General features: G+C 38.2%; 1 protein-coding gene across 4 annotated transcripts in view; it reads right to left on the reverse strand.

The window, feature by feature from the left end:
* Positions 1–12,805, reverse strand: part of GLMN (glomulin, FKBP associated protein) — a 46,487-nt gene that overhangs the window by 22,238 nt on the left and 11,444 nt on the right. For all 4 annotated transcript variants that reach the window (XM_059926282.1, XM_059926293.1, XM_059926280.1 and 1 more), the window contains exons 7-8: positions 11,907–12,009; positions 4,530–4,717 (exon numbers count right to left, since the gene is read on the reverse strand). In XM_059926282.1, coding sequence (XP_059782265.1) covers positions 4,530–4,717; positions 11,907–12,009 — 291 coding nt within the window. The remainder of the gene's footprint in view (positions 1–4,529; positions 4,718–11,906; positions 12,010–12,805) is intronic.

Consider the following 12,805-nt stretch of genomic DNA (forward strand, 5'->3'; position numbering starts at 1 on the left):
AAAATGGACAACCTGGAAGAAATGGACAAATTATTACAAAGGTATAACCTTCCAAGACCGAACCAGGAAGAAACAGAAAATATGAACAGACCAATCACAAGTAATGAAATTGAAACTGTGATTAAAAATCTTCCAACAAACAAAAGTCCAGGACCAGATGGCTTCACAGGTGAATTCTATCAAACATTTAGAGAACAGCTAACACCCATCTTTCTCAAACTCTTCCAAAAAATTGCAGAGGAAGGAACACTCCCAAACTCATTCTATGAGGCCACCATCACCCTGATACCGAAACCAGACAAAGATACTACAAAAAAAGAAAATTACAGACCATTATCACTGATGAATATAGATGCAAAAATCCTCAATCAACAAAATACTGGCAAACAGAATCCAAGAACACATTAAAAGGATCATACACCACGATCAAGTGGGATTTATCCCAGGGATGCAAGGATTCTTCAATATACGCAATTCAATCAATGTGATACACCATATTAACAAACTGAAGAAGAAAAACCATATGATCATCTCAATAGATGCAGAAAAAGCTTTTGACAAAGTTCAACACCCATTTATGATAAAAACCCTCCAGAAAGTGGGCATAGAGGGAACCTACCTCAACATAATAAAGGCCATATATGACAAACCCACAGCAAACATCATTCTCAATGGTGAAAAACTGGAAGCATTTCCTCTAAGATCAGGAACAAGACAAGGATGTCCACTCTCACCACTATTATCCAACATAGTTTTGGAAGTCCTAGCCACGGCAATCAGAGAAGAAAAAGAAATAAAAGGAATACAAATTGGAAAAGAAGAAGTAAAACTGTCACTGTTTGCAGATGACATGATACTATACATAGAGAATCCTAAAAATGCCACCAGAAAACTACTAGAGCTAATCAATGAATTTGGTAAAGTTGCAGGATACAAAATTAATGCACAGAAATCTCTTGCATTCCTATACACCAATGATGAAAAATCTGAAAGAGAAATTAAGGAAACACTCTTATTTACCATTGCAACAAAAAGAATAAAATATCTAGGAATAAACCTACCTCTGAAGACAAAAGACCTGTATGCAGAAAACTATAAGACGCTGATGAAAGAAATTAAAGTTGATACCAACAGATGGAGAGATATACCATGTTCTTGGATTGGAAGAATCAGTATTGTGAAAATGACTATACTACCCAAAGCAATCTACAGATTCAATGCAATCCCTATGAAATTACCAATGGCATTTTTTACAGAACTAGAACAAATCATCTTAAAATTTGTATGGAGACACAAAAGACCCTGAATAGCCAAAGCAGTCTTGAGGGAAAAAAACGGAGCTGGAGGAATCAGACTCCCTGACTTCAGACTACACTACAAAGCTACAGTAATCAAGACAATATGGTACTGGCACAAAAACAGAAACATAGATCAATGGAACAAGATAGAAAGCCCAGAGATAAACCAACGCACCTATGGTCAACTAATCTATGACAAAGGAGGCAAAGATATACAATGGAGAAAAGACAGTCTCTTCAATAAGTGGTGCTGGGAAAACTGGACAGCTACATGTAAAAGAATGAAATTAGAACAGTCCCTAACACCCTACACAAAAATAAACTCAAAATGGATTTGAGACCTAAATGTAAGACCGGACACTATAAAACTCTCAGAGGAAAACATAGGAAGAACACTCTTTGACATCAATCATAGCAAGATCTTTTTTGATCCACCTCCTAGAGTAATGGAAATAAAAACAAAAATAAACAAATGGGACCTAATGAAACTTCAAAGCTTTTGCACAGCAAAGGAAACCATAAACAAGACGAAAAGACAACCCTCAGAATGGGAGAAAATATTTGCAAACGAATCAACAGACAAAGGATTAATCTCCAAAATATATAAACAGCTCATTCAGCTCAATATTAAAGAAACAAACAACCCAATCCAAAAATGGGCAGAAGACCTAAATAGACATTTCTCCAAAGAAGACATACAGATGGCCAAGAAGCACATGAAAAGATGCTGAACATCACTAATTATTAGAGAAATGAAAATCAAAACTACAATGAGGTATCACCTCACACTAGTTAGAATGGGCATCATCAGAAAATCTACAAACAAGAAATGCTGGAGAGGGTGTGGAGAAAAGGGAACCCTCTTCCACTGTTGGTGGGAATGTAAATTGATACCGCCACTATGGAGAACAGTATGGAGGTTCCTTAAAAAACTAAAAATAGAATTACCATATGACCCAGCAATCCCACTACTGGGCATATACCCAGAGAAAACCATAATTCAAAAAGACACATGCACCCCAATGTTCATTGCAGCACTATTTACAATAGCCAGGTCATGGAAGCAACCTACAACCCATCGACAGACGAATGGATAAAGAAGATGTGGTACATATATACAATGGAATATTACTCAGCCATAAAAAGGAACGAAATTGAGTCATTTCCTGAGACGTGGATAGATCTAGAGACTGTCATACAGAGTGAAGTAAGTCAGAAAGAGAAAAACAAATATCGTATATTAACGCATGTATGTGGAACCTAGAAAAATGGTACAGATGAGCCGGTTTGCAGGGCAGAAGTTGAGACACAGATGTAGAGAACAGACATATGGACACCAACGGGGGAAAACTGCGGTGGGGTGGGGATGGTGGTGTGCTGAATTGGGCGACTGAGATTGACATGTATACACTGATGTGTATAAAACTGATGACTAATAAGAACCTGCAGTATAAAACAAACAAACAAACAAAACAACTAATACTAAAGTTTCATTGGGTTATTTGTATGGAAATATGTTAATATAAATGTTTCAGACATTACATGAAATTTCTAAAAATCTTATATGTTCTGGTATAATGTTATAAGTCATAATTCTAGTTATTACTTTAAAATGTATATCTCAGAAATAACTAAATTTCCTTGTCAATTGCATTATTATGAACTTTCATCAAATCTTTAACCGTGGTCATTTTTAGGTCTTTTGTCATTTGCGGACAGTTCTGGGTGTACTGTGATGCTTTTGCAAATATGTTCCTATAGGGGGGTTTCATCTTCAACGAATTCGTGGAGAGGATTCTGACAGGTGCAGGTTTCTGGTGGCTGACTGTACTGCTGGACTGAATGAATGAGCATTTTCGGAGCTCTGGAGGAAAACTGATGAACTTGTAGGGGTGCTAACAAAGGATCAAGATGAAAAAAGAATTAATTGCATGGGACTGAGTGAACTGATGAGGACTGATTATAGTTTTTGTGACTTTCTGTTTGAATTGAAAAAAAAAATCCCACAAGGACTCAGAGGCAAAGAATATACAAATCAATTTTCACTGCAAAGTAAAGGAGCTGTTACAGTGGAGGATTACTGGACTGAATGTCAATATTATGACATAGCATGAGTGTGTTTCGTGTTTGGTAATTGCAATCATTGTTGCTTTTGTTGTGGTCATCCATTTACAATGCTTGGTGTCAGTCTATTTATCTCTTGTAAAAATAAAATACAGTGTGTGTGTGTGTGTGTGTGTGTGTGTGTGTGAAAAAAAAAAATTGAATTCACGTGTCCCCAGTTATGAAATTAAAGGTTATTCCAGACTTGATTTGTCAGGATGTTGCCTTTCAGGAGAGGAGGGTGTAAAAACATAATTATTTATTCAATTTAATTGTATTAATAAATAATGCTATCCTCAGAAAAAAAAAAAGAAAGAAATATGTATTTATTTTTTAAAGTTTTGATTAAAAATTTAGTTTAAAAACTTTATGGGAAATGAAACACAAGGTCAAGGTCATTATAACAGGAAGATTCAACCTAAACTGGGTGGTAAAGAAGGTTTTCCTCAGAAAGCTATATTTAAGGATAAAGATGGTTCTAAGCATGTACAAAGGTCCTATAGCAGGAAGGTTCATGACACATGTGAACAAGATACCAAAAGAAGATCTGTGTTACTGGAGCACAGTAAACAAGAGGAAAGGTGGTAGGAGATGAATCAGGACAATAAAGCAAGGACCAGATCATGCATAAGCTTGTCTCATGGGAAGGCATTTAAGACTATTCTTAGAGCCATTTAGGAAGCCACTGAAGGGTTTTCATTACGGAATGACTCTTAAAAGCTTCACTTTCTATGTGTTGAGAATAAATTGAATTAAAAGGGATTGAGAGTAGATATATAAATATCCACTCAGGATTACATTAATAATCCAGTGAAAAGATGATGGCAATTTAGACCACCCTATTGGTAACTGGCCCAATAGCTTCAAAACCAAGCTCAGTTTAACACTTTGTGACTCTTGTCCCAATCATTCCTTATGTCTATTTCAACACCCACCCACCCAACCACTTTCACTACTTGATGACTACTGGCTTTAACGGATTATACGCAGTAATATTTAGCATAAAAATAGGTTTTGTTTATACTTCACTGAAAATGTACTAGTACATTAATAAACACATATTGGACATTAGATAAATGAGTTTGATGCTATTCCTTTCAGAATACATAAATAAACAATAACTCCTACCTTAAGACCATTGGAAGCTGATCAATACTGATGCCCTGTACAAATACTAGATATGCCAGAGAAGCCATAGAGTCTGATAACTGTTTGTCTTCTTCTTCCTCAAATTCAAGATAATCCCAAGTCTTCTTTTTCCTTCCATGATTAAAAATCATTTTGAGGAAAGGGTGTCCAATTGCTGATAAAAATCCCTACGAAACGGATAAAAAAGGAAGCTACAGCAGACACTCTACTGTGCCCTCTCCCACCCCATATTCACATCCTATAAAATCCCCTCCTCTTGAGTGTGGATGGGACCTGTGAGACTTGCTTGTAACCAACAGAATATGGCAAGATGCCACCCCTATGATTAGATTATGTTATATGACAAAAATGAAGGGATTTTTGCAGATGTAATTAAAGTCCCAAGTCAGCTGATTTGAGTTGAGAAGAGACACTATCCTCCATGGACCCGACTTAACAGGAAGAACGTTTTTAAACAGGATCCAGACCCTCCTTAAGAGTCAGAAACTCACCCCTGCTGGCTTTAAAGAACTAAGCTGCCAAGTTGTGAGGGGGCCTATGAAGAGGGCTGTCTGTCCAGGAACCACAGGCAGCTTCTAGAAACTGAAAGTGGTCCCTGGCCAGCAAGAAAATGGGGACCTCAATCCTACAGCTTCAAGAAGATAAGTTTTTGCCAACAACCTGAAGGAACTAAGTGGGTGGGAAGATGAAACAGTTCTGGAGATGGATGGTGGTGATCGTTACACAACAATGTGAATGTACTTAATGCCACTGAACTATACAGTTAATGGTTAAAATGGTAAATTTTATATATATTTCATCACAGTTTAAAAAATGCTTCAGAGATATTTGAGAACAATCTAAAAATGTGAGACATACAAGTATCATGAAATGATAGTAAACTACTCAAATGAAGAATACTCTAGGAACAATGCTCTACTGACCACTGTCTGCCTGGATATGGAGTGGGCAGGAGGAACACTGGCCAGTGGCTGAACAGACAGAGGAAACAGTACTGATACCTCAGGTCATATGGGCTCTTGTGTTATAAGAGAAAGAGACGCATCCTTGCCTGAGTTAACTGACTACAGTTTTATGTTTGATCATTTGTTTTAAGGGGGGAAGGAAAGAGAAAAAGAGAGACTTAAGAAATACAAGGTCACTCCTACACCTCTTATACCATTTCCAATTCTAGTGTGCTGGAAAGCACCTGACCTTCAGTATCCAATGAAATTAATCTGAGTTTTGGCTCTACCACCTATTAGCTGTTAGATACTGGGTTAGTTACCTAACCTCTTTAAAGCCTCAGTTTCCTTATCTAGAAAATGACATAATACGTATGTCAATATTTATTGAGAAGCCCCACAAAAAAAGTTTGAGAAAGTTAAGGTCACAACAAACTACTATATAGAAGTCAACGGAATGACAGAAACAACTGAGCTAAAGCTGACCTTCCACATATTCACTCGTTTATTCAGTAAATACTTGAGTGCCAGGCACTGGGCCTGCCACTGTGGAGAATTAGAAAGCCAAATAACACTTTTCTGGCCTTCAGGGAGTTAAAACCTGCCTACTCCAGATGGCTCCATTAGTCATTTCAGAACACAAAAATGAACCATGGAAAATAATCCTCAGTCACAAGAGACTGCTATTCAGCCACCAGATACTTAAATACATACTGCTGTACTGATTTTCGAAGCCTTGTATTCTTGTTATATCCATAAAACAAAAATTTACTGTATTCAGATTCCAAATGTCCTCTTAATCATGAAGCTCCATTTCTTAATTCAGCCAATGCTAGATGTGTGTTGGGTTTTTTTTCCAGAGTAAGGTTATTAGCCTTTTAAAAAATCATTATATGTAACCAGATCCTACAGTGCTGCTGTAGGTATTTGGGGTCCACCTGTGTCCAATTAGGGTCTTCACTATCCATCCACACACCATCCAGCAGCCTTGCTCAGACCCAACATACCTGCCCCTCTACAATTTCTCATGGCAGTCTTTGCCCTTTCATGAAATGTTCCTACGCTGCAGCCCCTGGGACATTCAAGCAGTTCTATACCAAAACAACTTGTGCCAGAGGGATGGCTGAGGCATGCCACATTTACCTATACTTCTTCAGCATAGAAAAGAAGGCACCTCCTCACTTCACTTCCTACACTGATTTCACTTCTATTTCTTAACTGCTTTGTGCTTCCTCACTGCTGGCTTTACTTGTAATGGGCCTTCCACTGACTGAGACCTTAGAACCTCTTCCCTATACCCTCAACCTCTTCATAGGATGCTTACTCTATCTCACTGCTCTCATTAAACCTGACTGGTTTCTGGTGGGAGCTGCTCATACTCTCACACCTCTTACATTGCACAGCCAGGAAGGCAGCAGTAGGAAAGGGTGGTATGGGTAGAGGCTTAGTATTATCTTGGTTCTTCCTGCACTCTCAGGCAAAAGCACATTTTCCTTTGAGGCAGGTGCCATACTGCCCTTTATCTGTCCTCATCTCTGTCATATGCTGACTTCCTGGTCATTTCCCCATGTTCACTGAAGACTGGTACCTGCTCACATCCTTTTTCTCTATCCAGCTCCTGCTATGATCCTAGAAAAATTGAATGTTCATGTAGATAACTCCTGTAACAGGCCAGCCTCATGGTTTTTCTGACCACTAAATTCTAATGACCTTAATTTCTAATCCGTTTTGGCATCTAATTCCATCCTGGATCTCTATCAAAATTTGGAGCTATTCCATATTAGATACCTAAACTCCAGCATCTCATTTTCTGACCACAATTTCTTATTTTACCTCCCATGCCAACCTACTCATCTACCTCTAACTTCTCTAGTCTTGTTATGCCTTCATTTTAACCTACCCATCTGTCCCCTCTTAATCCCCTTCTTTCCCTAACCAACCAATGCACTATTAGTTATTTGAACTATCTGCACCCTATATTTCTGTTAGCTACGTCTACCCAACAAAATGCCAGCCTTGGAAAAACAGCTACAAACCACCTTCTCTACTTCTACACCCAGGTAGCTGAGTACTGCTCGAGAAAAATCACACAAAAATAGTATTATCACTATAGTTGTGGTCTCCAACCACAGTCGCCAAGTGCTTAGCACTACTGACTAATGTTTTCTTCGTCTTCTACCTCTCTTTTCTCTCCACTCAATATTCCAAACCTTTACCAGTTGCCTGAAGCCCCTTGTTCAATCCTCATTTCCACCTCTCATTCTTAAGGAATCTGAGGACAGTGGGTCTGATTCCCTCAATTATAATAGCATTAATAATTATATTATAATAATAATATAATTCCCTCAATTATAATACTCCATTTCTGCTACAAATTTTTCTACCTGCATACCAGTTCTTGCCTCTTCCTCTCCAGGTGTCCTCAATCCTATGCCCAGCTGTCTGCTCTCCTTGAGCCACATTATTTCAGTTATCCCATAACACTTCTCTTTTCCCCTGTGATGGTTCCCACCCCTTCAGCCTATAAACATGCTCACACCTCACACCGGTCTCCCCCAATTACCTTCCTATCTAAGGCCATGTCTTCTCTGTTGCCTCTCTTCTTCCTTATTCATCCAAACTCTTAAAGAATAGCTTATACTAGTCATCTCCTTTTTCTCATTTTTCATGCACTCCTTTATCTAGTCCACTGATTTTTGTCTCCCACACTCCACTCAAACTGCTCTTGCTAAGATTATCAATGCCATCTTCCTAAATCCAACGGATGCTTTTCAACTCCTACTCTACAGACTATCTTTCCTGCATTTAACAGTAGCAATCATTTCCTTCTTCCTGAGCTCTACCACCCCAGTTTCTGTGATATTTTCATCACCTCTTTGACTCTCCTTTCTTGGTCTCTTTGGTGGGCTCATCTTAAGTGCTGGTACCCTACAGGATTCAGTCCTGAACACTTTTCTTTTCTCACATTGATCTACCGCTTTGGGTAATCTCATCTACTCTTTTCCAAAATTTGCTCCTTAAAAACCTGTTCTCTCTGGGTATTAGAGATACATATATTAGAAATTATTGTTACTCTTGTTAGGTGTCATAATGGCATTGTGGTTATGTTTTTTAAAAAGTCTTTACCAATTAGAGAAGCATACATAAAGACTCACAGATGAAATGATATATGTAGACTTTCTATAAAATACTACAGCAAAAAAAGAGGGAGGCTGGGGGTGGGGGGGAGGGATGAACTGGGAGATTGGGACTGACATACACGTACTACTATATATAAAATAGGGCTTCCCTGGTGGCGCAGTGGTTAAGAGTCTGCCTGCCGATGCAGGGGACACGGGTTCAAGCCCTGGTCTGGGAGGATCCCACATGCCGCGGAGCAACTAAGCCCGTGAGCCACAATTACTGAGCCTGCGCGTCTGGAGCCTGTGCTCCGCAACAAGAGAGGCTGCGATAGTGAGAGGACCACGCACCGCGATGAAGAGTGGCCCCCGCTTGCCACAACTAGAGAAAGCCCTCGCACAGAAACGAAGACCCAACACAGCCATAAATAAATAAATTTTTTTTAAAAATTACTTACCTTCCCTCCTTAAAAAAAACAAAATAGATCACTAACAAGGACCTACTGTATAGCACAGGGACTCTACTCAGTACTCTGTAATGCCCTATTACAGAGTAAGAGTAAGAGTGGATATATGTATATGTATAACTGAATCACTTTGCTGTACACCTAAAACTAACACAACATTGTGTATCAACTATATGCCAATAAAAATTAATTTTAAAAAATTAAAAAAAAAATAACCTAACTTTACATTGCTTATCAACTCAAAAAAAAAAAAGACGGAGGCTAGATAAAACAAGACTGGCAAAAAGGTTGATAATTGTTAAAGCGGAGCAGGAGATACAGCAGAGTATGTTATATTGTTCTATTTTTATGAATGTCTTAAATTTCCATAATAAAAAAAATTTTTTTTTAAGCACAAAACCCCCTACTGCTTGCTGTGTATTCTCTATCTTAATTATTGGCAACTTCACCTGTCCTGTTAACTAAGCAAAAAACCTTGTCCATAACTCAACCTTTTTACTATTCTTCTAAATCCAATCCATTACCAAACTTTGCTAATTTTATCTACCGATAAAGTTCTCAAATCTGCCTTCTCTTCCTTCCATACTCAGGCTCTCATCATTATCACTTAACTCCCAAAAGACACCTAACCCATCTCCCTTCTACTCTTAGTTAAGTTCATCCTCCAATAAAGTGATGAACTCAAAACAGCTTGATTACATCACTCCCAGGCTTAAAATCCTTAACAGTTTCCAACTTTCATAGACATCTTGGGGTACATATATCACATATGGTGCTGTTTGTATTGGATCCAGAGGTTTACACTGTACTCTAGCATTGGCAACAATGAAGAGGCCCCAGGCTCTTATGTGCTCCTGGGAAAATGCCTTCCCCCATCCCTCTTCATCACTCATAACCTCTTTACTGCTACCTTGACCATCAGCATTAACCCCATTAAACTATGTATCTGTGTATATCAGTTACCAAATCATCTCTCATCCTCAGAAGCTATTTCCCCTAAAGTTCTGGCATCTCCTCTCCTAACTCCCCCTATCCCTCCTCAAATTTCAAATTCAGGATACAGAGGGCTGACTGTAAGTTATACACAGATTTCTGACTGAGCAGAGTTGTGGTGCCCCTACCCTCTGAGCGTTGTTCAAGGGTCAACTATATAATATGATAGGATCTTTTTAAAAATTATATATGTATATATTTATTTATTTATAAGTATTAGAGCAGAAAAAATTCTGGAAGGTGCTGTGAGATAACAGAAAATATATATATATTGGTTTCTGCTACTGGTTGCTGGCACGGGGCTCCTGAAACCCTTTTTTTTCTTTTTTTTCCTGAAACCCTTATAACTTCCTAAGTGATAACAGCACTAGGAACATCTCTTGTTCTAATGTTTGTCTTTAACCCTGTCCCTGACAAAGAGCTCTAAAACCTCTGTAAATTCTTAAGGGATAAGACACTAGGAGCATCTTTTGTTCTATTAAAGTGACTCGGAGTGGGCACTAAGATGGTTCCTGGATGGGGGGTGGTAATGAGAAAGACCAAGCCATGATTAGAAGCTTGGAATTTTAGCCCCATCCCCCAGTTCTGTAGAGAGGGGAGAGGGACTGGAAATGGAGTTAATATCTTATCAAGCCTAAATGAGGAAGCCTCCATAAAATCCCCAAGGTATGGGTTTCAGAGAGCTTCCAGGTTAGTAAACACATCCACATACTGGGAGCGTGACGCACTCCAACATCATGAGAACAGAAGCTCATGCACTTGGGACCCTCCCAGACCTTGACCTATGTATAATTATGTCTTCATTTGGCTGTTCTATCTCTTCATTTGGCTGTTCACCTGTATCCTTTATCATATCCTTTAATAAACTAATAAACATAAGTAAGGGTTTCCTTTAATTCTGTGAGCCATTCTAGCAAATAATCGAACCCAAAGAGGAGGAGGTCATGGAACCTCTGATTTGTAGCCAAGTCAAACAGAAGTTGTGGGTAACCTGGGGACCTAACACGAGCAATTGGCATCTGAAATAGGGAGCAGTCTCATGGGACTGAGCCCTTAACCTGCTGAATCTATCTCCAGGTAGTTAGTGTCAAAATTGAGTTTAACTGTAGGACACCCAGCTGGTGCTGCAGAATTGTTTCGTGTGGGAAAGAAACCCCATGGGACTCCCCTGGTGGCTGCATTGGTAGGGTGATTCTCTCAGCGGTTAGGAATCTGCTTACCAATGCAGGGGACACAGGTTCGAGCCCTGGTCCAGGAAGATCCCACATACGGCGGAGCAACTAAGCCCGTGCGTCGCAACTACTGAGCCTGCGCTCTAGAGCCCATGAGACACAACTACTGAAGCCTGCGTGCCTAGAGCCAGTGCTCTGCAACGAGAAGCCACCGCAATGAGTAGCACACGCACCACAATGAAGAGTAGCCCCCGCTCGCCACAACTAGAGAAAGCCCATGTGCAGCAACGAAGACCCAACACAGCCAAAAATAAATAAATAAATAAATTTATTTTTAAAAAAAGAAAGAAAAGATAAAAACCCCACACATTTTGTGACCAGAAATGTCAGAAGTGAAGTGTTCTGAGTGAAAGTAAAGGAAAAAGACACAGAAGGAGAACTGTAGATTTTTCCAATACAGGTGTTAATATTATTTATATCTAGTTATTGAAATTATTGCTGTTTGTTTTTCATCTTTTTGTTTATCTATATTCTATAAAAAATACATATTGCTTTATTAATAAATGTATCAATTTACATGCCCATGTGCAGTATATGAGAATATAGCAGGTAATATTTTAGATTATAGCAGATTTTATAACATTAAATTAGCTGTACTTACTATTATTTCAGATGCAAAACACCTTAAAGGATCATCTCCAGTGTCATCAGACTGCTCAAGAAATTGTGCTGTCAGCAAAGGGCATTTCAAGCTTCTGAAACAACTAAAATTTAAGAAATGGGTAACGATGAATACAGCACTTCCTAAGTATAAAATAACTAGTTTTCACATGAAAAATAACATAAGCACCAATAACGCAATGGCCTATAAAACTGGTGATATAAGATCCTTCTTACTAGTAATGGGGAGAGCATGAGACTACCTTGCTAGATTCAATGTAGAGAGAGTCACTTCCATGTCTGGACTATACCAGTGGATACTGAATATTTGTCTTAGGACCAATGCTAGTGTATATGTAGTTTTCATTAGTTTAAGGAAAATCAGGACAATGCAGTAATTTTTTCATAAAGCTATATTTGTTTTATTTAGAAAATCAAATTTATTCTGTGATTAAGCCTTACCTATTTTAGTTAAAATATGTTTTCTTTCATGAAATAATGGGTTTTATAAATGGTAAAAAATGCTTTAATGTCCTAACCTGACAAAATAGAAAGCTAACAGTGGTTTTAGTCTCAAAATTTTAAAAATAAAATTACTGGTCCATGTTGTTCAATATAATCCAGTCCAGCACTATCCAAGAGTCCCATATATAATTAAAGCCCCATATATAATTTAAAATTTTTTAGTAGTCACATTAAAAAAGTAGTGAGACAAGAAAAATTAATTTAAATAATTTATCTTATCAACCCATATATCAGAGACATTATTTCAATATGTTACCAGTATAAAAATTATTGAGGTATTTTAGTATTTCTTTTAATAACAAGTCTTCGAAATACAGGGAGGATTTTACACTTAGAGCACTAAATTTGGACTAACTATATGTCAAGTGCTTGACA

The sequence above is a fragment of the Balaenoptera ricei genome, chromosome 1, assembly GCF_028023285.1.
Source record: "Balaenoptera ricei isolate mBalRic1 chromosome 1, mBalRic1.hap2, whole genome shotgun sequence".
Taxonomy (NCBI): Eukaryota; Metazoa; Chordata; class Mammalia; order Artiodactyla; family Balaenopteridae; genus Balaenoptera; species Balaenoptera ricei.